The following is a 27,408-nucleotide window of genomic DNA, read 5'->3' as shown; positions in this document are numbered from 1 at the left end:
TTGATCTTCGAATATAAAGTATGAGTACGTTTAATATATCTATCCTGCTTCATTCCAATAAGAAAATGTAATGGACTACCGACATCGACGATACTTCTGTACACTACAGAAAATACAGATGTAATTAAAGGTTGCTACTAGCACACAAGAGGAATCGCAAATTCATGGATGAAAATTTTGAATACGTCGTAATCTATACAAAGTGACAAAGCCTTAATTCTACTACTACGGAATAATATTCAATTAGTAATATTATACGAGAAACCTAAAATATTTATACTCTGAACAGGGCATATTAAGTTTGCAGCGATGTTTGGAACACCAAGTAGGAAATGTTAGAGACCCTATAAAAATTATATATAAATGTTCAGGGTATAAAAATGCTCAATACGAAAAGCCGAGTCGACTTTGCCATGTCGGCCTGTGCGACTCTCAGGATTTGAGATGAAAATTTTCAAATCTCATTTTCTCTCAAAAAATCCCATGTTGCCATACAATCGATCAAAATAAAATCCTTGTATGGAAAACTTTTTTTAGTTTGCATAATATCAAAAATTTGGAATGGATTAGACAGACAGATCGGCAGCTATAAGCTTACGAAATGGCCAATCAAAATCAAATCATTGTATGAAAAACTTATTTATTTGCAAAGGGTATAAAATCTTTGTCACCACAAGCAAGGGCAATCGCAGAGTAGACGCTTAAAGCTCAGCCGAGCGTAAATTCGCTTATTTCGTAAATGGGAAAATAGCTCGGCTCGGCTTTAAGTGTCCAATCTGCGAGTACCCTGAGAGAAATTATTGAACAGCGCAAACTACTGAAAGAAATTTGAGTGAATTCCTAGTTTTTGATTTCGATTTTACACACATGTTTACACAGAATTATTATAAGATTTGTTAATTCTTGTAAAATTTATAGCATACAAAAAATAATAAAAAAAAAAAAAATATGCCCTGAAGAATTAAACTACAATAACTAGTTAAAATTTTAACAGTGTATTAATAAATAACAATGAAATCGCCTTCCCTCAAACAGGAAATTTACAGAGCAAATGAGGCTGTTAAGACTTTAACATCTCTGTTAGATGGTATATTCACTCACATATGTAAATACATTCCCCGCCAATAGCTGTAATTTACTGGTTTTTACTCTTTGCTCTTCATCACTGTATTCACTGTTGTTTGCCTTTCAGTTTGCTTTTGTCGTGTTGTATTGAATGTTTGCTTATACGAGTTGTTGCAGAGTTCTATGCTTTATTTACAATAAAAGAGTGTAGTGTGACGTAAATGTGTGGCTTAAGATGTCAGAGAAAACGAATACAAAAATGGTAAGTTAAAGAATTACTCAAAGTGTGAAAAATATTTAATTTTCTGGGCGCCGTAAACTAAAAATTCCGCAAGGAACTGACCTCATAGATTTTTTCGTTTTTGTTTTAGTTGCTTGTGCACGTGCGAGTGTGAGTGTGTGTGTAGGGGTGATTGGTGTGTGTGATTGCTTGTCATATAGGAGAGCAAACGTAGGCAGGAAAATCGGTAATCGAAAGAGACCATCCCATACTGAGACAGCAAGAGAGATAAATATGTGAGAGAAAAACGACGCTTTGTGTTGCTGGATGACATGATAAATTCCATGTTCGGAATTTTTCGAAATGTTTTTGTATGCAAAAGAAAGAGATGCGAGTAGCGAACGCCATTTTGTGTTGGTTTTCAACAAAACCGAATGTGAATTGCTTGCGCGCACTCTTCATGATTTCTATTGATGAGTACATTTATATACTATTTATTCAATTAATTTAGGAGAGTTTTATGTTAACGCTTGTGATGGTTTGTGAAGTGTACTAGAGAGGAGTACTGTCGGCCTCTTCTAAAGGTTGAATGAGTCAGGTGAGTATTTTTATGATTTTCATATATGTGGACTAACGCTCAGAGAGAAAGAGATGGAGCCAAAGTTACATAGGTCGTTCGTTTATACGACAGGTCTGGAACGGCCCTTATCCAGATATAGAAAACAAAGGACTTTTCTTAAGCATAAAATATACTTATGATGATTTTTTATCACATATCGAGCAATGCTGAGAGCGAGAGATATGGAGTCGAAATTGCTTCAGTTATTCATTGAAAGATCAAATGATGAAACACTACCATATAACCCATGTTTGCTAGTTGACAACTAACAATTTATGGTAATCAGTAGGATCAGAGGTTAAAATCCCCTTCGGATGGGAAACTGTACTATCAAACCACAGAAGTATTTACCTGGATCGACGAAGGACTGTACACAACTGTATAGATTAGATTGAAAGATAAGGAATGCACCGCGACCTTAGGTTTATTGTGCCCTCACACAACTGTCTAAGGGCTTCTTGACGGATCAGCCATCTAACCCAACTCAGAGTTACCTGTTGCATTGAGCACACATTTAACTTGATGGAGAAGTTCTAGCCAGAAAAGTACTCACTTATTCATTATTTTACGTAGAATGGAGGACGGAGGATGGAGACATGTTTAGAAGTTCACGCAAGTGAGGAAAGTTATCTGAGCGCCTGAGTGGCCAGAAACGATTTTTTTTATATATGGCTCAAGCAGCTCACGACTTCCGATTTTAAACCAGATCCCCTCTAGGTAGCCAAAAACATCCTTTGGGCGGATCCCATTGTTATAAGTAGGGTTTGGAGCCCGCCACTTAAAAATAACCCTCAATGAAAGTAAAAGGACTCATTACTATTTACTAATATTAAGTTTTATCAGGAATTCGAGAACCGTTAATTCATTGGGGCAGTGTGTGGTTATTGAGAGCATAAATAAGATTAGGCCAGCAACTTCATACCAAGTTTAAGAACTAATTAACAGATATGGTGTTTCATAGTTTCTGCACGGAGACTACATTTACTCTATTTTCGAGAGATGGAAAAAGAGCGATGTGTAATATTACCCAACAATGCCTTCTGTGCGCTTGAAAAACAAGAAAAAGAGAACCAAATTGCGCACGTAATAAGAATTCTTGTTGTGGAAAGGTGAAAAATTTGAAATAAGTTGTCAATGCCTACCGAATACAAACAAATTACAATTTTGAAATTTGTTCTTTCTCTATCTTTGATGCTTATCTTCTATAAAAGCAACAACAGTAGTCAAAATTGTCTCTCTAAAATGTAGATACATATGTTCATATTTATATACATATATTATATGTTTGGAGTATGATGTGTGGAATATAATGCTCGCGACAGACTGCAAACGACATATGTCAAATATTAAAATACACACGTTCTTATCGACGGACCTATTTTGACAGCTGCACGGCTACACGACTGCAGGCCGACAGTTGTCGTTCTCGCTAACTTCAATTTAATCCTATATTTGCCAACGACAGTAGGTTGACAGTAGAATGGAAATGGAAAGATGAAGTAGAGTGGTGATGCCACTAATATGTAAAATGTAAAATTACTCACAGCTCTAACAAATTTGACGTTATTTTACAAATAAAAGCATAAAATAGCTCTGTTACATCATTTGTAATAACAATTGATAATTTGAAACGAATAAATTTACCTATTTACTTATTTTTTGCATAAAAAATTTCACTTTGAACAAAATATTAAAATTTCATTGATGTGCAAGGTATTAGTATGGCCACAACGAAATTGTGTACATGCAAAATGGACAACTGCGTTGTTTTGTGTACATGCCGACCATTGTTATGTTGCTGTCCTCTCACAAACGTTCATGTAGTAGAATTCACAACGCCATTTTCAGTTCACTGTCGTGCTGCTGTAGTCTATCGCGAGCATTGTGTTCCTCACATGACTCGGTTTACACAAAGACTCTTTTCGCCCATTATCGGCAAATTCTCTGTGAAGTTCTGATTCTTGTTCACTGTTTTCTTAAATATTTCTTCGTCGGAATGGTCCCTATAGTCCTTCCTCGTAATCCCCTCGCGAGAGTCCAAGTCCGAGGATTACGAAATATTAACAAGGTAGATTCTGTATTTCAATTCCGAACGAATTTATCAATTCTTGACATTTGTCTTACTTTCATTAGATTAGGACATACATATATACATATGTATGTATGTACATACAAATTTTTGATTTTGCCTGACATCTTAGAAGTCAAATGTTAACTTCTTACATTTGCACATATTTAAGTAACAGCACTATGTACACAACATTCTTCAGTTGGTGGCGTTCAAAGTGTGTACACACGAAATTTCGAGCATAAGTATAAACATACATACATACATACATACATATGTAGTATGTGCATACAAACCGACCGCGCTCGTTCTGCATTTTTTTAATATGCATGTGGTAAGTGTATGTGCATATGTGTGTAGGCATGTATATACCTGAGTAAAGATTTAAGAGTAACATAACATTGCATAATTCATTACAACTGATGGATGCACTTTCCCGATCTCTTGTTGTTCTTCTTGATCAGTGTTGCCACTTCGTAACTTTTTTTTCAGTTTTTGTGCGTTTTACATTTTTAAATTTATTAAACTTGCTGTTGAATTACTTACTTAAAGTTTGCACTGATTATTGTTAAACTTATTCTTCTAATATTAGATAGATTTATGTAATATGTACACATCACTAAATTGGATAGGTTAGGCTAGGTTAGGAGGTCGATCTTAACAAGGATCTCAATTAGACAGCTTAGAATGCCGATCCATCGTAGTATCTAAAAAAATCTTATTTATACTAGATCATAAAACCATTTCAAATAGACGAACCGCTTTGAGTCAACAAGTTTTGTAAGACGGCTAATAACAGCTCAGTATAATTGCGACAAGATGAACTTTGCTCAGGGCAAGAAGGAGATCTCCTGCGTACTATAAGTGCGATTGGATTAAATTTTGTACCAAGCATTATCTTAGAAAGTTTTGTGATTATTTGACTCAGTATCGATTGAGCAAGCGTATTAAAAAAACATCGGCACTGAGAAAATATGCCATGTTTCATAGTTTTTCATCTTCAAAAGCAAAAACGTGAGCCAGAGAGCTGAAAATGTGTATGGTCTTTATGGTCTTGTTACTGTAATAGCCAATAACTCGTATTTCTACTATTTTGATGTCAAAGACGAATCACGATCTGGTAGGCCAATTGTCGAGTCCGATCATAATGTAAGCATCCCTTTGTCTGAAAAGGAGCTCATGGAAAACGGTTGGAACCATTTGAATATGGCTTCATAAAAAAAAGTTCCAAGTATGACTGCCACAAGAGTTAACGCAAGACAAAGCTAAAAGTCGAGCCAAGCGTAAATGTGAAAAGCCGAGTCGAGCGTTAATATGAAAAGAGCTCGGGACGATTATGAGCGTCTACTCTGCGAAAACCCTAATGGACCAAATTCCAATCTGCGAATCGCTGCTGAATCACAACAAAATCGATCTATTCCTAAAACGAATGGTTACATAGTTTAAAAATTGGTATCTCACGGCACGTCAAGCGAAAACTCGTATAGTAATTCGGACTTATACTGGTAACAATTGGACCGTCTGAAGGCAAAAATCGGGTAGCATTGACCAATAGGAGCGGAATCAATCTCAGTCAAAACTAATAATCAAACAAAGGATTTTGCTAGTACAAATTCGCCTCGAGACGAAAACAATAATCGACTTGTGAAAATCGATTCAGTCGCCAGTATCCCGGTTTTCTGCCAATAGGAAAGAGGGTTTCTATGATGATAGTTAGATGTACTTAACCGGAACGAAGGATTTTTTTTTATCCGGTCAAGGACTGTCAACTTGGCAGAATTCTGTCGCTACAACCAACTAACTTCGGTTTCGATTATAGTGGCGTTATGAAGTTACCTTCAAAATAACGACAAGTTATGGAACAAAATGACACATATAATATTTTACCCAAGTCGGATCACTTCAACTATGCTAAACAAAACCTTAAATTTAATGGAAAAGTATAGGATTTATTTTTACTAACAGAATAATTTATATCATGCGTTTTAAAATATAAATATACAATACTAGGCAACCTTATCTGTCTATGTTATGGCAAGGCCTGAAGAGAAGAAACGCAAGGTTACCAACACGAATGTTACTACTCGTGCAGTGTCTATACAAAATGTTAAATGTAGAGAGAAGATGAGATTCTGTAAACTGTTACTATTCGCGGGTTCTGCACGTTGCATATCACTTGGTGGTTGATTCAATCATTTACATGTATGTATGCATGTGTGTATATTGATATACATATTTATATTTCATATGTAGTGTTCAGCGGAATGTTTGTGCCGATGCGAAGCAGAAATTAGGCCATTTTTTGCGATCGGAGAATATCACAAAGGAAGTAAACAATTATATTTTTAAGACGTAAAAAAAAATTATTGGAGTACTCACGACGTGTCATAAAGCATCGTAAAATCATAAAATCATAAATTTTTATACTAGTTTAAAAAATGTGTTTGTTATTGGATTGCATACTAAAAAAAGTTTACGCAAGTACAACTCTGAACGATTGCCATACACAACGTCATAAACGAAACGTACTGTCAAATATTCATAGCAAATGTAAACAAATCTCTCCTCTACTGTTTTTAATGGCGTCAAGTATTAATATTTTTTTTGGTTTCAAATGCACTTGACAAAACAAGCGGGACGAAATTATCGTCATTTTCATTTTTAACAAAAATGAAAAAAAAAACAGGAGGAGATTATTATATTATATTTATCCTTTGAGGGAGAAGGAGAAAGATTGACACTGAAGCTGTTTTTATGGTTCCAAAATAATATTGAATGCGAGACCGAGATAGAAATAGAGACAAAGCTCCCTTTTGCCATTTCATCATGGAAAGATATACGATCCAGCAACGGGGGCTCGAGATTATTCAAATTTAATACCGAAATTCGTAGTCAGTGGCCTCAACTTTAAAAGCGCTACGTCCAATTTATAGCCGTAATAATCGTCAGATCAACAATTGATCGTCTAGTGGAAAAATTTGAAATCACAGGCCTTGTACAAAATGTTCTCTTGCCAGTGTGACAAAGAAGTGTTCGTAGTGTCGAGAGAATTGCTGCTGCTAGCGAATCAATTGAGGAACACCCAAATCATTTTTGCGAAAAGATCTTGTCCTACATCCTTACATATGTTCGTGAATTTGGCTGAGCAACAACTTGAAAATCATCCGGATTTTCATCGAAAAACCATCTTCAGCGATGAGGCTCATTTCTGACAGAATGGATTCGTAAATAAGCAAAATATTGTATTCTAAACGTACTCCATAAGTCACCATTGCATCCCGAAAAAATTACGGTTTGGTGGGGTTTATGCGCCGTCGATCATCGGGCCGTAATTCTTCCGTGATGATAAAGACCGCCACTGTGAATATCAATCGCTACTGCTCAATGATAACCGGATATTTTTGGACTTGAACAAAGTGTGGTCCCAATAAAACGGCGCCACAAGCCACATAGCGAATGTCACAATCACCAATTTTGGTGAACGTGTTATATCACAAAATGGCCCATTCAATTGGCCGTCTCGGTCGTGCGATTTGACGCGGATGGACTATTTCCTATTGGGCTACATCAAGTCTATGAACTATGCTAAAAACTCATTGATGAACTTCATACGAATGTCGAACATGAAATTGCTGCAGTATCATCCGATTTATGCTTGGAAACTGTCGAAGATTGGGCTCAGCGTCAGGACTTCTGTAAGTGTGCCAGTGGTGGCCCTGCAAAAGAAATCGAATTCCATTCATAATAGCATCGAATGCACATTCACAGGAATAAAAAAAATTTTATTGATATCCCAAACCGCGACAGTTTTCGATAAACATACTATATGTAAAAATTTTATTCTAGTTTATCGTTCCACGAGTTCAGTTTTAATAAGTGCTTACCGTGAATTCTTAAACGTGTATGATGTTTCATTATAAGTTTTGCCATATTTATGCTGATTTTTTTATTTTGAAATCTCTTTTTGTATCCTGCTCTGCTCGAACACCACTTCATTAGCCCAAAATAAGCAGTTATATTTATAATTTTTAAGATCGACATTAATCGAGATATTCAAATTGAGAAAATATTAACCTAAATACGACGCCTTATCTGACAGTCTTACATGTCTGTACCTGTGCTCTCTCATTTTACTGGCCACAGCTGTATTTATGTGCGGATACACACTTCTCTGCTGTCTCTTTCCTTCACATACAGCTGTAAGGGTACGAATTATGTAGTTCTATTTTTGCATACGATTTTTTTTTTTTTAAATCGTTTCATATTTTCATCCCGAAATTCTCTAAGGTCCGTATAACGGCAATCGATTGAGCACAATAATGCTTTATCACTCTCATTTGTATTTCATACCAACCGCCAAGGCGTTGTGCTCAGAAATCATGAGCACCCGATAGATTGTATACATACATATGTATGTACATGTAAAGAAGATTCGTCATTGCTGCCAGAATGCCGTTGACTTTAACAGTCGCCTTGCGTAGGTAACAGAGTGAATAACATGAAAGCAGTTTATTCGTTTGTTTGCTATTTTTAACATTGCGTACGTTTTTAGGCAAAACAGAGAGCGTTGCTGGATATCAAACATGTGCTCGGCTCATGTGTGCGTTTGTTTATGCACCCAAGCATACATGATTTGCCTACTCTAGTGTGCGCGTGTGCGTGTGTGTGTGCTTATGGGTATTCGTTCGCATGGCGGGCATTACTCAGAGGTTCGTCTCACATTTTTCACCGTGTTGTTTCTGTTTCGCTTTAGTCTGCTTTTGACGACGCAAATCGTAAGATTACATTCTGAAGCGTGTCTGTGATTTTTGTTGATTACATTGAAAATAAATAAATATTTATAAAGTTTGGAAGAAGTCTTGGCGCATTGATTTACAAAGAATGTGCGATGAAAATGTAAGTGAAATTAGTCTTAAACTTCGTTAATTAAAATGTTTGAAAATTTTCTACAATGCCAAATGTGTGCTATGCGTACGAATGGCGGAGAAAGAGAAACACACGAAGAGAGCGCCTTTTAACTGTGTGAGGGAAGAGAAAACGTAAAATATCAGGGCAATGCATTTGACTGCGCATCATGTGAGCCCAGCTGGCAACTCTTGTCAACTGACTGCTGAAAATTGTTGTTGGCTGTTAGAAAGAGTCAAATATATTTGTGCGGAAATAAATATTTACATAACTGTGCATGGATCTTGGGATCCGGTGCTAACTTAAATTCGTGGTTTGTGTCTCAGCTGTACGTGTAAATTTGAAGGAGTTTTAAGATTTTTTCAAGTGATTCCAAGGGTATTTTAGTTAATGAGAGGTTATACTGGAATATAAAAAAAAACATAAATGCTGAGAGTTAGGAAATCCGTTCCCACGACAGTCAGGATCCAGATTTTAATCCGACCAAGGACTGTCAACTCGGCTCCATTCCTCGAAATTTCTTCAATAATGTTTTCTGCTGCTACAACAAGAGTTGGGAGAGGTGAATAATGACTTGTCGCTATGAGAGAAAACTAGGGTAAAGTCGGGCATATGTAACCGGACCGGACCCAGCTTTTTTTAAGATTTGATTGAAATAGCTTATTTAATGGATCCGAATTCTTCATTGTATAAATAGATCGGGGCTTCGAACATAGTAAAAAGGGGAAAAAAGTTATATTAGAGTGTAATCCTTTGGAAAAGGTGGGGAAACGTGACAGGAAAAATATTTAACGGGTGACATCTGGTGGGAAAGTGGTAGGGAGGGGCGTGGTTAAGTGTTCAGAACAAAAAACGGTTTATCTTGGGTTTTGAAAAAAAAAAACTATAAAAAAGTGAAAATTGTAGACAATAAAAAATTCTACAACTTTTGGGTTAGCACTCTTTCAATTAACCTCAACATTTTTGTGAAAAATATAATAATATAATCAAGTTTCTTCCATACAAAATATTCCTACCGGGTATTACAAGAAAAGTGTTAACAGGGCAAGTCGCAATGTTAAAAGTGTTGCCATTTAAGAATGAAAGAGTAAATAAGTCATAAATAATATAATTTTGTGGAAAGTACATAGAATTAGTACATATGTATTCTAAGGCCAGATTTATCAAAACACATAAAAATATATACATATATTTTAATCACTTATTCCAACTCTCTCTCTCTCTTTGTTTTTTTTTTTCCCTTCCAATAACAGGCCGCGAATCTTAATTCTCGCCCTGCTGAACCCATAACCGATCCCATAGAAGTGTATAACATGTTCATAGTGGAAGATGAGGAGTCCAAAGATTCCGTTAAGCAAAATGCGCGGTTCCATAAGCGTCTTATACGGCACGTACGACGGCACCGCGTACTTTACGATCCAAAACATAAACAATTTTCGTGCGTCGAAGCGAAAAACGAAGTTTGGGAAAAAATTGCAAAGCGAATGAGTTGCGATGGTAAATACATACAAACATACACAAACATGCTCATGCATACTTATATGTTTGTATACATGAGTAGATCTTCTCTGTTAGAGTCAATTGACTGCAAATAATCTCATTTATGTTTTGTTTATTTGTATGCCAGCCGATCTATGCAAGAATATTTGGGTGAACTTGCGTTATGCTTATCAAAAATATGCACGCCGATTGCGTAAATTCTTTGCCAACAAAGCGTCTAAGAAACGGAGCCGCCGTCCGGTTATGGCATTTGAAACGGAATTAGTTTTCCTCTGGCGTTTCGTAGCTGACAAGTGCGTTGGAGAACTTTGCAAAAAGACAAAAAACAATTTTCAAACCGATATTTTCTATTTCAGAATACGCTGTCCCTTGCCCTACAGCGATGAAATGGAGGCGAAGGCCGCTACGTACACCCAACCAGCTGCCGTCGATGATGACATAGTTTTGCTAGAGGATGACGTCGAGGTGATCGACTTGGACGATGAAACGCCGGCCATAACTAAAGCCCTCTCCAAGCTATCGAAGTTGCACTTCCAAGTAACGCCGGAAATACGGCGCTTGATATACAATTTGCAATGCTATCAGGAGATATACGACGGTGGCCATCGGTATTATGAGGATTACCGGCGTAAAGGCATCATTTGGAATGCCATCGCGAACGAAGTGGGCGATAAGGGTATGACTTTCTTATTGTATGTACAGTTACAATTTTATTTAAACTCTAATTTCCATTATTTTAGCTACAAAATTAATGAAGTGTTGGCTACAAGTACAAACGCGCTACGAATGGGAGTTAATGCAACGCCGCTTAGAAAAGGAGTTGTCAGCTACAAAGCCGCAAACCGAACTGGAGAGTCTGTTGTATTTCACCAAGGCACACATACTTAGAATGTAGGCTTTGTATGGCATTTTTTTTTTTTTTTTTTTTGTTGAAATCGCACAACTAAATTTTTCACCAACATTTTTCAGGCCTAGAACGGTTTACAAGAGCTCGTTTTTCCTTAAAAAGGATTGGCATGAGCCCATTGACCACTTCAAGAACATCTTCAGCTTGCTGGTGGCAATGAAGAAATATCCAATAGTGATCACATTCACCGAAATGATGGTGAACAAAACCGAAGATATCGATACCGTTAAATATACGCAACTTTGGACCGATGTGGCAAATACTAAAGGTTAGACTTCATTACTTTTCAGTTGTCAAGCCCCAATCTACAATATGTTTCTACTTTCCTTAACCATCTTTAGGTGGCGGTGTAACGCCTGGTCAGTGCGAAGCCACTTGGCTGATACTGCGTTTGTTCTACTGGGAGCTAATGGGCATGCGCAAACATAGTTATCAACTACAAGACAAATGGTACTTCGAAACCATTATAACGGAGCTGTATGCCCTGTCCAGAACGTACAAGTTACCACGCGCCAAAAAGTCTACACTCGGTACGCTCATGTTATCGTCCATATGCGCCGATGAGGTAGTCCAACCTGCTCCCACAACCGCTGGCAATGCAAGCAAGGTGCTGCAAACCGAAGTTGTGCCAGTGTTGAACGATACACCACCACCGCCGAATGACACGCTAATGGGCAACACCATCGTACCGATATCGGTCAGTCTGGATGAAGACATAATTAGCTCGTCAATAATCGAAAACAAGCGTCAAGCGTCAACAAAAAATATCGTAATACGCAATAAACCGCAAAACAACGTCATACCCACTCCAGCAGCCAGCACTTGCACCACTGCCTCAAATAAAGGTTTGGTTGTAACGGTCACCAAAAAACCAACGGCTTATCCACAAGCGCATTCGCCACAAATACGCGTCAAATCGCAGGCGCAACTGCAAGCCACCGAACCCATCAAAATGTTTGTGCAAGCGCGCCCACAAATACAAATACACGCGCAACCCACACCCGCGCCGACACCAAGTCCACAAATACAAGTACAAACCATAACGGTGCCGTGCATGCCACAAGCGCAACAAGCACAGCAATATCAAATGCTACCGCTCACACCGATACAAGCGCAAACCAAGTTGGCAGTGAAGCAACAAGCCAGCGTTCAGACGCCCGCACAATTCATACCCACCAATATGGGTCAGTTGTTGCCGCCAGCCACCATAGAGCCGACAATACACGAGGCCACCACAATGACTTTGGATACGCTAAAAACGCCGAAAATTGTGTCGGCAGTCAGTTTGGCACCGCGCGCCAACTTCCCCGTGCCCTTCATCAATAAGGGTTTGCAAATCACCGCAGTTGCTGGTTCCGTAACCAGCGCATCACCACCCGCGCTGCCCACTACCACGGCGCCGCTGCGCGCAGTAGCACCCACCTTAAACACGCTTGCTCCGCCGCCAACGGTTGTTGTGGCGCCCACGTCGAACACTTTAAATTTACCCTTTGCCTTGCCGGATAAAACAAATATTACCAAGTGTCCGCCGTTGACTTGTGTCAACACCGACTCAGTCCCCAAACCGGGTACGATAATAACGATGCCGAATGCTGTGGTGCCTGCGTCCACGCGGACACCAACGACTATGCCACTGCCCATAAGGGAGCCTACGTCGCTCGAGGCGAAAATACCCGCCACTGTGTTGGCGCGCCCATATTTGACACCGACCTCACAGCTGAACTCCAATGAAATTATGATCGAATTGATTAGTTCGGTGAATGGCAATCAGTTGGTGGTGCACGGGCCGCCGCTGGAGCAAAAGTACTCACTGCCAATGAGCACAACGGCGCTGCTGATCCGTGAGGTGCTCTCCATACCGTATTTGCATAAGAAGAATTACAATAAACCGCAGCAGGTCAATATGTGTTGGCAGTACTTGGCTAAACGCTTCAATTTACCGGGTAAGTCACGCCGAAGTTCGTTCAAATTACACGTTATATATTCTAAGAAATCTTCAAAATAATAAAAATTGTCCTTTTCTGGCTTACAGTGCATATCTGCAAGGCCTGTTGGAACTTTTTGTCGGAAAACTTTGCGCATTTCCCGCAAATTGCGCCCATGGAAGAGCTGACGAAGCCGTTGAAGATTGGCATAAGGGTGTGGCGTGAAAATTACACTTTCTTTCAAACATTCAACGATAAAGCAGGTAATATATTTTATGATTCGCGCTCCTTTAACATACATATATTACAGTGGAACTTCTGTTTTACCAATATTTATTTAAGCAGAAAATAATTTTAACCTCAAAAAAAATTCTATTCTCTAAAACGTAAATTAATTTTGTAACATCAAAAAGAGTATAAATTTTCATACCGAAAATAATAATTTTCCAACCTCAAAAAAAAAAAAAATTTCTAACCTCAAAAATAAAATAAAAATATTTTTTTATTCTTAAAAAATGGAAATTAATTTTCTAACCTCAAAAAAATATTGAGATAGTCACCTAAAAAATAATTTCTGACCGAAAAAACTATTTTCTCACTTAAAAAAAATTAATTTTCTTTCTTTAAAAAAAATATTTTCCTAACCTCAAACACTTACTTTCTAACCTCAGCAAACATATTTTCTCTTACTCCCCAAAGCCCAAATGCGTTTGCCGTTCGCAAAGGATGCTGTGGAGAAGTTCTTTGATAATATTAGAGATCAGACAAAGCACATACCACGTGTAAGTGGCAAGAAATTGACTTTCGTCGCAGATTGGCAAGCCGCTATAAATAGCAATCCATATGTACCGAACAGTAAGTACTCAAATTTTGAATTAAAGAAATAGAAAATAATTTAAATTAAAAAATATGTGGCAACCATGCTAAAAATCGATCGAGTATTTGTAATATATAATTTATTATAAAAATTTAACTAATTGAAAAAATGGAAAAGGTGGCAACATTGATGAAAAATGTGATTAGCTGAAATTTCTTATAAGTCACTACTGAACAAAAAATGGTTATCATTAATTACTAAAATTATCAAAATTTACTTTAATACCATTTAATTCAAAAAATATGTGGCATCTCTTCTCAAAAATATGTATATCAGCCTCAAATCTTTCTGTGCACATTTAGTTTTTGGCACTTATTGAAATATTCAATTTATTATAATAATTTTAATAAAAATTTAAAAGGTGGCAACACATCTCAGAAATATGTATGTTTAGCTGAGACTTTTTTTTATGAAGGTCTTAACTTGAATACCCATTTTGCAATAAATGGTTAATTGTAGAATTTTATTGAATTACATTTTTTAAACATATGGCAGCGATTTTTAGAAAATATTTTCCTAATAAATTTTATTAAAATAAACTTCTTTTGTCGTTTCTACAGCATTACCATTTCTAATAATAAATATTAATAATAGTTTAATTTGGCAAAATTTGGCAACCCTTCTCAAAAAAATTCTTGCACAACGTTAAATTGAAAAAAAAAATGTTTCAACAATAAGCTTTCTTAAACCGCATTGGTTTAATACCCATATCTTGAAATCTTCTTTATTAACGAAAACTGCGAATTTGAAATTTCATACAGTTGGCAACCCTTATCAAATAGATTTAACTGTAATATTTCCTAAACCTCTGCAGTTCCAGACTGATATTTGTTTATCTTATATATTTTTTTTTACTTAAATATTTTGAACAGGTGGCAACCATCCAAAAAAATTTATTGAACAGTTTCAAACTCATATTTGTTTTTCTTTTACATATACATACATACATACATATGTATATGTATATATCTTTACTGCAAATTTTCGAGCAGGTGGCAACCTTCCAAGAAAAATAATTTTTTTATTAAAAAAGTTTTTACACTATACAATTAAATTGTTTTCAAATTCGTGCACTACACTATTGAAGTTACACCGTCGTGATGACATTTTGTTACGCTACATGATTTCGTTGCCGTCGGTTTATATTACTGTCATATTAAAACCAAAAACTACATATATAAAATAAGTAATAACATATTTCTAATTATGATTTACTTTGCAGAAGTCTGGTTCGGCACATGGACCCTCTTTAAAGGCGCCTTTTTGAAGTACATGCACGATTTGGAGCTCGGCATCGACAACAAATGGTCGCTAGAATGGTGGCGCGTCTTGGCCAAAATGGATTTCCTAATCGAAGAACAATATCATAATATGGAACCGTTCTACTACATCGTGCGCAACAAAATGATCGACGAATGCGAACGTTGCATCAGGGAGGAGCAAAAATACACCATCGATCCGAAGTCGAAGCGATTCGTGCGAAAATCAGACATGCCGCATCCAATGTTGCAGAAAATACCCGACATCGACGCCTATCGCGTCGTAATGACCGTGCGTCGCTATCCGCAGATTTACCAAAAGGCAACCGACGAAGAGAAGACTAAAGCGTGGCAGAAAGTCGCACTCGAAATGCGCTCAACCGGTAAGCAGGCATTGAAAATTATAACTACCGTTATATTAAAATATAAATTTTGTCTTCATTTCAGTGACGGCATGCCGTTTTGCCTTCCAGTGCGCCTTGAAGAACTATCGGCTGTATGCGGCGCGTGACCCGGCGAATCGTTGTCGCTTGAATCATCGCTATTACAAGCATTTAGCGGAAATTTATCGTGCCATCAAGCCGACGCGCAAGCTCAATATTAAAACACCATCCGAACTGAATCAGTCGGTTAGCGATAATCCCGACGCGAATGAGCCAGTATTCCCCGAACGTTTCATAATGGACATCAACATGAGCAATAGTCACTCGAATGTGGTTATGAAGAATTGGGCCTATGGTGTGGGCATATCCGTGCGGAAGGAGAAGTTAGAAGCGCTCTTCCAAAAATATCGTCCAACTTCAGTGCTAGGCGAAACCGCAACAATAAAATAGTAGGTTTAGAGTGGGTGGACAGCACTGATTTTGAAAGCACTACAATTGGAGGGATATCTATCCATAGATATGCACTAATTATAAAAGAAAAAAACACTTTTGCGACTTTATTTAATTTTAAAACATTTTTTTACTGTTATGTAGTTGTATAATATTTGTAAGCGTGGTCCTTATGTACTCCATATATATATATATAAATAAATATGCATACAGTTAAATATATGAGTAGGTATGCGACTGTATATAATGTAAAGTAAACTTAAAGACTCATAGTTTTTATAAAGTTGATATTTTCCACAAAGAGATAACCTTAAAATTATGTTTAAGTTTATAAAATAATTTCAAGATATTAAAAATAAACACCTTTCGCGCAAAATTCACTTTTAATGCAGTGTTGTAAACATTTCGCAAATTGTTTGGGTAGCGTTGCCGAGTTTACAGCTTTTGGCTGATTCGTTCCGGTTAAGGGATCCGATTAAGCACGGTCCTTACGAATTTATCAGAAGAGCCTCCAAAGTTTGAATTCACGGTTCTTCAAGCGATTTAATAAAATCTCAGATCAGAATTTGCTCTAATAGCATTAGCATTCTTTGCATCCAAGGAGACCCTTTGGATTCACAGCGGTTTCTACAGTGCGTCAAGCCACAGTTGTGTTAATGTGTTAATCACATAGACATTAAGTAACATTAGAGACTTTTTATAGTGACGTTGACTACTTGGTGGTTTTAATTTAACAAATAAGCGAAAATCCTTGAAGAGTTCTGAAAGTCTTCCAGAACTATGCTACGGATATCATTTCAAGCTAGTCTGATAGCGGCGTTGAGGCCAAAACTATGTCGCGGCTATCTCTTTAAGTCTGATGGAAGAATTATTATTTTTTGATGCTGAAGATGCTGAAGTCGCTGGCTCCACTTATATTCATATTTCCTATATACATGTATGTATATTTAAAATTCACAGACATTTACGTCCACTTGTGGCCTGGCTGATTTCCATAGTTTATGCCAGCAACTATTCCCGATTTTACACTTACATATATGCACCGTTGCTTTATGTTTTCAAAACACGCAAACATTTTCTTGTAAAAACGGATGAATTATCTATAATATAACACGAAGTATCTTTAGTTTCCTTTAGAAGCGTCACAATTAAATTTTTTAGCTTCCGATATTCATAAACTCAGCATTTTAATTGAATTTGTTACAAACTGACTTGAGCGCCATCTATCAGTTAAAACTTGTATTCTGACAGCGACATCTTTTTGTGATTAAAATGTTTCAAAACTTCAAATTCAGAAAGTCAATAAACAGGTAATGTTAAGTTAGGAATGTTAATAAGTAAAAAAATGTTAAGTTAGAAATGTTAATAAACAGGTAAGGTTCAAATGTTAAGTTAGAGCATGTTAATAAACAGGTAAGGTTCAATTGTTGGCTGTACTAAAATGTCAATTATTATGAGGGAACATCGAAAAGTTGCCAGTTCGAAAATGAACATGCCATCACAGAACATTCACCACACCAGAAGCGATCTCAATGCACATACCTACATATTATGATAAAATAATGCTTGCGCCTTCTCTATTCATTAACATTCTCTGCTCATGGAAAGTTTAACAGAAATTTCTGGTCGCCATATTGGGTAATTAACCAGTTATTTAACCGATACTTGGCTCGCAAGGGTATTTATGGTCGGCTAATACATTTTTGTGGGTGCAGCTTKGTCACATATGTATGTATGCATGTATGTATTTTTGGAATAGTGGAGGTGAGCTATGTACTTCAACTCAAGTCCAAAATAGAACGCACTCTAGCATAAAGAATGATTAGGAAAACGTAAAACTACGAACCTACCAGTTAAGAGCAAGTACAAGAAGACAGTGCTAACTAAGGATAAGTTCACAGACTATTCCCCAAGGTGGTTGTCAGTTCATCGCCGCCGGGTTTGAATAGCTCGGCCGGCAATTCATCGGCCCCGGCTCGTTTTTCTTCAACAGACGTGTGATCAGGGCAAATATGACTCAAGTTGTTTCCTAAACGAAACCGAGAAAGTGTCTTGAAGATCTGACACCTTAAATTTGTAAGTCGGACAGAAACTTCTTCCTTGGAATAATGATCTGGCTGTATATACACTATACCAACTCAAGACGCTTCAACTAACTACAACTTCTATGACTCTCGCTCAGTCTAGAGACTTTTAAACTTCAAACTTTTCATAACAGTAATTAATAACCAATATTCGAGACTTAAAACCTTCAATATCGCCGCCGCAATGTCAAATGCAAATATGCAAAGGAAAGCGCTGACCTACGCATGCGCAGCCGCCCCACCACGCATCCACACACACACGCACACATAAACTTATGAATGTGCGTTTGCTACAGTTTAAGCATTCAGCCAACAACAAGCATCTGCAACAACTCTGCATTCCTTGCCGTGTGTGTCGGTCGGTGCGATGATGAAACTCAGCGCAACTTGATTTTATTGCTGCTGCGGCTGGTGTCTTTGGCTACCGAACGACGTGTTGCGCATGCGCAAAAGCGCGCTCAAGGCGTTCGCCGGCCGTGTGCGATATGCAGAGCGCCAACTGGCAAAGCGTAATTGTTTTCGCGCAACACAAACACACGCACACACACCAGTGTATAGATTTGCATTGCACAAAGGTATCGTAGGTAGTCGCTGGGCACTTGCGCATGCGCGCATTTACAAAGAAATCATTGAGACGATCATATTCATCAGTGGCCGTTCATTACAAATTTGTTGTTGTTGTTGTTGTGGCTGTTTTTTGTGATTTTTGTTTCATTTACGGTTTTTCTGTTTACTTCTCTCACCTTGGCGGCCGCGACGACCACGACGGCGACGTTCGTGTATTTTGGGTCAGAGCAGCTTGTTTGTGTGAATGTGTGTGTTGCCATGCATTTATGCGCATATTTAGAATGTATGTTGTGCGTCGGTGTGTGTTCGTGGTATTGTGATGGCGCTGGTGCTGGCCATCAACGATCCACCATCAGTCCATCAGACCATCAACCATCGACGGATATTGATCGCGTGTATTTATGGTGATTTTGCGATTGCAGATTTTCAAACTGCGCATGCGTGCGTGCAGCAGTTATTCGTATTTATTGCCGCGCATGAGTTGAATGCTTTGCTGTTATTGTTATTGTTTTTGTTTTCGAATTGCAATCGTAATATTTATTATATTATATTTGTAATTTTTTCTTCATTTTATTTGAGTCACTTGCAGGCATACATATATGTATGTACATATGTATGTAGTATGTATGTACATAAGTATATGTATATGTTTTTATATAATTTTGGTATAAAATAAAGTGTTATTTAATATTTTGTAAGTGTACATATGTATGTATCTATATATGTACATAGATTTCTATTTCCTTAATGTACATATTTCATCTGATCAAAATTGACCCGGATAGGCGAAAAAATTTACGGTCGTCTCCGAACTCTAAAAAGTGATGCTTGACAACGTAGCTGAGGACCGTAAATTTTTTGTCAGTCCGGGTCATATTTGATCACATGAAATACATGTTACATATGTACATATGTATGTATGTATGGGTATGTTCATATGTTTAATGATGAAAAAAATCAGATATTTTGCTTCATACCTAAAACACTAACCAAGTCATGTATACATACATACATACATACATTCATATTGCGCATATTTCATCTGATCAAAATTGACACGGACAGGCGAAAAAAATTTTACGGTCAACTCCGAACTCTAAAAAGTGATGCTTGACAACATAGCTGAAGACCGCAAAAATTTTTTTTTTTTTTTTTTGTTAGTCCGGGTCAATTTTGATCAGATGAAATACTTTGTATATACAGTACATAGTATGTACATACATATGTATGTCCAGAGACGAAAAATTCAGGAATTTGGTTCATACCCAAAACACTAATGGAAATGTGTTGAGTCAATCAGCAAGAGAGATAGAGCTCCTCTGCTCTATGCCAACATGACGATGTTCTTTAATTTTTTTGAGGTTATCATCTTCATCAGAGCTGGTTGGACGACTCGAATGAATAAAATATTCGTTGACTTCACCGCCTGCGCTAAGCACAGTTTATATGGACCAGTTCTGGTCAAATTTGAACAAGAGAAAAATATACATACATATACATATGTAGGTATATTGTATTAATATTCTATATACGGCCTCACAAATCTTTTTGCGCCGCAATTGCTAATATACAAGTACATATGTATGTATATATATGTATATATTTTTCGTATGCTCCGCCAAACTGTCGATTAACGCTTAATTTGCAGATTTCTCGCTCGAAAGACACTTTGCATTATTTTTGGTCTAATTTAGGCAAATTTGAAAAAATTTACCGCTTCCTACTCATATATCAAACGCAATGCAAACACAAGCACACATATTAACGAATATATAATTATATATCGCCGTTTTTGATTTCTTGACCACCCTTTCCAATATTCCTATTCCATTCGCTTTTTTGTCATTTTCCATGCTGCGCACGCCCACTCGCCAGCTGACAGTAATTGCAAATAATTTTCGGTCATTGAAAAATGGCATGCGACAAAAAATTAAATACATTTAAAAAAAAAAATTGTAAAAACTCTTCTTTTTTGCTGGCAACCCAGCATGATACACGTTACAGATTCTCTGGAAAAAATCAAAATCTCTCAAGTGACTATTTGAAACTCCGTTTCGGCAAAATTCCTTCGCTGTTAATTTGTATAATATTTATTTGGTATTCTCATAAAGTATTCCATTATAAGTTTGATGGGCCGTAGCAACTTCAATTTTAAATTCTACTTCAGAAATTTGGCTATAATGTGAGCTGCTTTTTAAAAAATTTAAGTGAAAAACGGAAGAGGCTAGTTGTTGGAAATTTTCTTGAGAAAAGCTTCGAAGAATGAAAAAATTGGTCTGATGACTATCTTTCGGAGTTATGATGTACTTATAATATTAGTGATGTTCAACATTACTGACTTTTCTCGAAGTTCAGTCGCGGTTTGATGTTTTCAATATGTACAATTTTTAGGTTCAGTTATTATATCTGGTCCTCAAAAATAATTTTTAATCATTATCCGTGGGCGGTTTCAAAATACTTGGACGAAAAGCTGAAGCAAACTGAAACAATGCTTTTTACCAGTAAAAGAAGGTTCCGCGTATCAAAGTTATCCCGTTATCAGCCACTCTATTTGTCTTCTAAGTATTTTCAGTAAAAGACAATAGGAAATCCTTAAAATATGCGTTTATATAATCTCGTTATAAAAAATCAGGATTTGTTCATCCGTAGGCAAGCTTTAGCTTAAGTATTTTCCGTTAGTGTTACGTTCTACAAGGCAATGGATGAGAATCATATAGGCGAGAAGAACGTCTCCTAAAAAATTGAGCAGCCAAATATCCTCTTCTCTATTTTTCTACCTTCTATCCATCAAGTAGAGTGAGTTGAAAGGTTCTGTAATCTCCTCAATATAATATGAGAATGTAAATGAATCGTAATCTGTGCCTAATTTGGGACAAATTCCCAAATTTGATTGCCTAATTCAACGGAAGTATCAGCGAGGTAGGAAAATTCAGCACCCACGAGGAAACTTCTGTTAGCTGAAGGACATAATCGGGGTCCCAAGCATGATATCCGCAGCAACAGCTGCTTGCATAAGAAGTTATAGACTGCTACTACTTTTGTTTACTTTTAGTAAAGTCAATAACTAATAGCTCAATGATCTTTGATGCTTTTGTTTATCCTTATTAAGGAAAAAAAATATTGTCAAGGACAATAAAAACAGCAACCCTGAGACCGACGACTTTTGGCGAGGTCAAAAACACTTTGTAAACTCTTTGCGAAGTCCAACCAACAGGTAAACCAGGTAAAAAACCCTTAGACAGGTTATTGAGATTTAGTATTCTTGACTTCGGTAAGGGTCTTTGAAGATCAAAGATAATTAATGTTAGCATCTTTAGATTTCAATCTGTATGTGTAAATTTATGAGGATGTAATATAGGATATCAATAAATATAAAAATATCAATGAAGATAAAAACAATGAAAGAGGTATATAAACCTTAGTGGAAGTCGAAAATATCTAAGGACTACAATAAAAATTCCTCTACTTTTCATTGAGGTCTGTTTTTATGTGGCGGCTCTCAAGTCTAACGCAAAACCCTGGAGAGTGGTAATTCGCCTTTTCACTTTAGATGTAGATGTTTTTGGCTACCCAGAGGATACTTGGTCTAAGAACGGAACTCGTGAGCTGCTTGATCCACATATAAAATAGTCGTTTCTAGTCACTCCCAAGTAAATGGCGCTCAGAGAACTTTCCTCACTTGCGTGAACTTTTACACAAGGCTCCATCTTCGATAAAAGTTACAAAACTTTTTTTTTTTCTTCAAACGCTGATCTGATTAAGATATGTCATAAAATAGATGCAGAGTCTACAATTTCTTCAGTACTTATTCCCGATAGGTGGTGAAGAAGGTGACTTCTTTGTTGGTGATACCAATTGGAGAAGATTATATCCTCATTTTAACTTGCATGGCGGTGAGACGACTAGAGTATTTTCTGGACGCGACCAAAGTAACTTGGGTGTTATAGAAAGATATCAATGAAAAGAAAGAAACAGCGTTAGTCAAGAAGAAGAAAAATGTGCTGCAATAAACTTTTTCGGTTTAAATAAATTCCGAACTTAATTTTATTTTTTGATTAAGCTTTATTGAGATTTCTTGCACTTTATGGAAATATTTGCACACACTTGACGAAGAAGTATTAGGGAAGCAATATTTTTTGCACAAATATATGTGGTAATAATATTTTAATACACTCATATAAAAGAATAATGTTTTTATTTACCGTTTCCTTCGAAGATAAAGCACCGAGTTCTTTCGTCATCTCTGCCGCTTTTCAAGCCATTCTCCACACCAAAGTCAAGCAAGAACAATTGAAATGCGCAAACGCCAAACAAAGACAAGACGCACACATACAAACAAATATATATACATACATATACAGTTAAAAACGCACACACGAGTACAAAACATTGAATGGTTCGGAATCGACGACATCTCCTCCATACGAAATCAGTCAGTCGAGTGGACAAATGCGTCTGCGGCAAGCAAATTCTTGAAGCATGGAAGAGCGTTCTTGTGTTGGTGCCACAGTTGCGTTGGAGTCGCGTCTTTGTTGCTTGAGCGCAGATAGAAGATGGCTGCGTTGGACTTTTCCGCGCATGCGCGTCGTCTCTGCTTCTTCTTCTTTTCTGTGTGTTTCTGAGGAGGCGGCGCGGCAAGATGATTGAATTTATTACATATACGAGTCTTTATGTTTGTATGTATGTATGCAACAATGTTGTTGTTGTTGATTTTTATTGCCGTTGCGCGAATTGTTATTCAACACCAGCAACTTGGTCAACGTGCAGCAGCATTTCTTTAGCATTTCACTACCGCCGCTTGATCGCCTTCCGACCGCATCTTCGACTGCCACTTCAGGCGCTGCGTTTGCCTCTCCTTCATCAGCCACAGAGTTTGAGTCCGCCGCTGCGCTTTTCTCTGCCACTTGCCACTTGTGAATTCCATTGCCGATCGATCTTTGATAACTTTTCTCGATAAACCAGCCGTTTGTGCGCGCCTTCGCAGCGCCCGCCCCTCCTGCATTAGTGAGCGCGTCAGTCGCTCACCTACAATGCGTGGCGCGGACATCCATCAGCCAGCCAACGGCTTCAGCGTCTCGAAAGTCTTTGATTATTGTGATTCTTTGTAGTTATTGGATGCGTTCGCGTGATCGCTACCGGGAAATTTATCGCCGTTCATTAGAATTCAGCGTGCGGCGTGTAGCGATTGTGGCTGGAAAAGGGCCCAGTCTCGAGATTGGTAGCCATATACTTAGGTGAGTGTGGAGGCATATGCAAGAATGTCACACAAATTCATTTCGAATATATTTTATCTACATTTATGGGTCCGTATTGTAAGTACATATGTACATACATATGTATGTTTGTATGTGCGAGTACTTAGATTCGCGTTTAGAGACGTTTAGAGAAGCATTAGAAACTCAGGCACGAGTATGCGCGGATATGTTGGAATGCTGGCATTTATGCATAATGTGACCTCAGCACCTTCAGAGATGATCGGATGGAGGAGTGAGGAAAAGTTTTGGTATTTACGTGCATCAATTCATGTAATGTTTCACTCGGAACATACATATACCAGTAAAATCCATCCCCGAAGTATTGCCTTGTTCTTCTTCTTCAATCGTGTATTAACTCTCCACGTAGCTTACCTTATATAATTAGGGATTATAGAACAAAAACCAATTCTAGGCAACGAAAATTGGTTTATTGTTATTCAAAATATTCTCCATGAACATCTATAAACGTTGATCTATAAAGCGTTTGGTCCAATTCTCAAAGGCCTTTTGTCACTTTTACTGAGGTACCTCCAAAATATACATCCTCTTCAGGTGCTGAAATCAGGCCAACGGATAGTTTAGTTCATTTTTAACGCACAGGAAGAAGAAGAAGTCATTCCGTACCAAGTTAGGACTATATTCAGGCTAACTCATCAAACTGATTTTGGAGTACTCAAAATCGTCTGCAAATCATGCAATTTTACTAGCAAAGCACTGGTTCGGTTTGCTCCATGCATCGCACGCTCTCAGCAGAGTCGGTAATTTGTACCACCATGGAACGGTTGCGCATCACATTCACGCTTGTACGCAACATTCGGAGCAGTGCTCATCCGCTTTATGAAAGATTTGCGGATTAATCTTGGTTTGCGGGCGTATAAAATCCAACTCGTATAAAGATTAAAGCTTAACGACTATCAAGCGAGTCGCACGTTCGGTTAATATATCATAACGAGATCACCAACCGATTTTCACAAGAAAATGTTGTTCAGCGATAAACCTTACTTCCGGTTGAATGGATACGTGGAGTGATGATAATCCACAAGCCATTGTATAGACGTCGTTTCAACTGTTTGATGTGCTCCGTGGGCATAAGGAATCATTTGTTCATTTTTTTTTTGTTTTTTCAAAAATGAAGCCATTCTGGTCGGCGCTGATAAGTCCGATACAATTTACCTAGTAGGGCGATCACTTGAACGAAATCTTATTATTTCCTCTTGAAAACACATTTTCTAATCTTGAAGAGCTGCTTGTTGGTTTAATTCAATTTCGAAAATATTTTCTTGAAGCACGTTCTGAGATAGGAGATATTTCATTTAGCTAAGGATGTGTTAAATTAATTAGATTAATTAATTCATACAGATTGTGAGATCACACTTCTTATAGAAAAAAACTTTTATTTGGACTTTTTTGACGACGACTTTGCATCCAGATACATAGATTAGTTTTCATCTAGCTTGGTGAACTGCCATCCAAATACACGTGCTTTCATTCATCTATACATATGTTCATTTAGCTAGGCAAACGAGCTTTCATTTAACTAGCTGAACTTTCATCCACTTAGCTGAGCTTTCATTCACTCGGGTAAGACTAGTCGAGCTTTCATCCAACTAAGTGAGCTTTCAGCCATTTCATTGAGGTAAGCCTTTTTAGTATTAGGAAAGCTTTATTATAACCAGACGAGCTCTTCATTGTATTTTTCTGAAATATTTAATGCCTATGAAACGAAGCTAGTATTTGAGTTTGGTACATTGCCATGTGTGTCACCAACGTAGTAAATAGAATACCATAATACCTTTACTATGGTGTTGTTACTACATGTCTGTCTCGGGTATAAACGTAATTGTCTACATATATTATTTATATAATCGCTTTCATATATCCGAACAGGCATGCTGGGGTTTTTAATGATGAATTTTAAAGAAGCTTCTAGCCCAGATAAAGTCGCGTTCATTGACTCTGGTGCCGTTACTTCCTCAATGGAATTCAAGAAATCATCTCAGAGTCATAAATATAATTGTTTTTAGGTTATCTCTAAAGCACAGAAATGCTTTGCAAATAGTTGAGCTTAAAATATGAGCTGTTACAAAATACATACATACATACATATTTACATAAATCGATATCTTATGCGAATAATTTCTATTTCATTAGAAAATCCGATATCTCCCTTCAAGATATGTTAATATTCGCAATAAAAACCAGCACGAAAGCGCTTTGCATAAAATAATCAGCGAAAGCTGGGTGAGCTAGAGATTGGCCCGTGGTTTTTATACATATAAATATATATGTATATATATATAATTTTGTTGTCAGAAGTGTAACTAATCAACCATTAGTCATAATCTTGATCGATAGTGAAAATTCCGCTCAAAACGCTGCTTCCTTCTTAAGCGTCTTTTTAACTTCTTAAGCTACCAAATTTATTTTTGTAAATTTATTTTTATAAAATATCTTGTTCTGCGCATTTGTTTTTGTTGCACAACTTTAAGTTATGAGTTACCGTACAATCGGGATGAATTTGACTATCAATCATCGGTCAATTTGTTGACCCAAAATGCGCCAGCTTGTCGACTTGAAGAAAGCTTAAGCGATTGGCGCACTTTGGAGAAACTAAAACTATGAATAAGAGACGCTTAAGGAAGACACTTACATACATATAAACAAATACACATAATTTATGAGTTAGAGCAAAGCAGTTTTATTTTTTTCATATGAATAATTAATGAGCTTGAAATGTTGCGGTTTTTTCAAGAGACAGTTAGCACAAAGAAGCGTTAGCTCAACAGTTAGAAGAAGATGCTAGCGAGATGTTATAAAAATATTTATATATGTATATGTATGTATGTATTGAGATGATTAAACAAGTATGCAAACTATTTTTATTAAGTTTTGTTGTTGTTCTTTCTTGTAACTTAATCAATGCGAGTTTATTTAAGTGTGGTCACTCGGTTTGCTGAGCTTAGTTTTGGTTTTAAGTTCGATCTGTTTTGTGCGACGTGCAAAGATGAGGCAGCATCTGTGGTCCATACTATTTTTAGTGATTTGCCTGACGGCGGTGCTGGTGAAATGTATGTGTTTGCAATTGAGTCAAAAGAAGTTTAGAGTAGAAAGGAGTGTTTAAAGTATTTTAAAGCGAAAATATGCAAGGATTGTGTGTTGAGATTGGTCGTTGATTGGAAAAACTTAATTTGAATAAACTGTGTTGGAATAAAGATATCAAAGCCTGGAAATGTTTGTGTGAAAAATGTTCTACGAATTTAATTTACTAAGAACTTTTGGGAAAGGACGAAAGAAATCAGGATTTGTATGACTAAAAATATAAAA

The 27,408-nt window shown here is 37.1% G+C and overlaps 2 protein-coding genes across 4 annotated transcripts in view; both read left to right on the top strand.

The window, feature by feature from the left end:
- Positions 1-1,198: 1,198 nt before the first annotated feature.
- On the top strand, positions 1,199-16,330 carry LOC108966448. 3 transcript variants are annotated; one of them, XM_018929364.1, is made up of 11 exons: positions 1,199-1,327; positions 10,131-10,374; positions 10,505-10,670; positions 10,734-11,053; positions 11,118-11,268; positions 11,347-11,552; positions 11,626-13,227; positions 13,317-13,472; positions 13,909-14,064; positions 15,309-15,728; positions 15,793-16,330. In XM_018929364.1, exons 1-11 carry the CDS (start codon positions 1,301-1,303, stop codon positions 16,176-16,178), a joined length of 3,834 nt encoding a protein of 1,277 aa, XP_018784909.1. In that variant the 5' UTR covers positions 1,199-1,300; the 3' UTR covers positions 16,179-16,330. The 3 variants fall into 3 exon arrangements, with proteins under 3 accessions (XP_018784909.1, XP_018784911.1, XP_018784910.1); XM_018929365.1 differs by lacking the exon at positions 1,199-1,327 and adding an exon at positions 8,722-8,868; XM_018929366.1 differs by lacking the exons at positions 10,131-10,374; positions 10,505-10,670.
- Positions 16,331-27,065: 10,735 nt separating this feature from the next.
- LOC108966373 (circumsporozoite protein) overlaps positions 27,066-27,408 on the top strand; it is a 4,274-nt gene continuing 3,931 nt past the window's right edge. Inside the window, exon 1 of the mRNA XM_018929229.1 lies at positions 27,066-27,152. Within this exon, the coding sequence (XP_018784774.1) occupies positions 27,089-27,152 (64 nt within the window). The 5' untranslated portion in view covers positions 27,066-27,088. The remainder of the gene's footprint in view (positions 27,153-27,408) is intronic.

This window comes from Bactrocera latifrons, unplaced genomic scaffold, assembly GCF_001853355.1.
Source record: "Bactrocera latifrons isolate USDA-ARS-PBARC rearing strain unplaced genomic scaffold, ASM185335v1 scaffold_16, whole genome shotgun sequence".
In the NCBI taxonomy this organism is placed as follows: Eukaryota; Metazoa; Arthropoda; class Insecta; order Diptera; family Tephritidae; genus Bactrocera; species Bactrocera latifrons.
The sequence above is the reverse complement of the archived record's forward strand: the minus strand, read 5'-3'. Positions and strand labels throughout refer to the sequence as shown.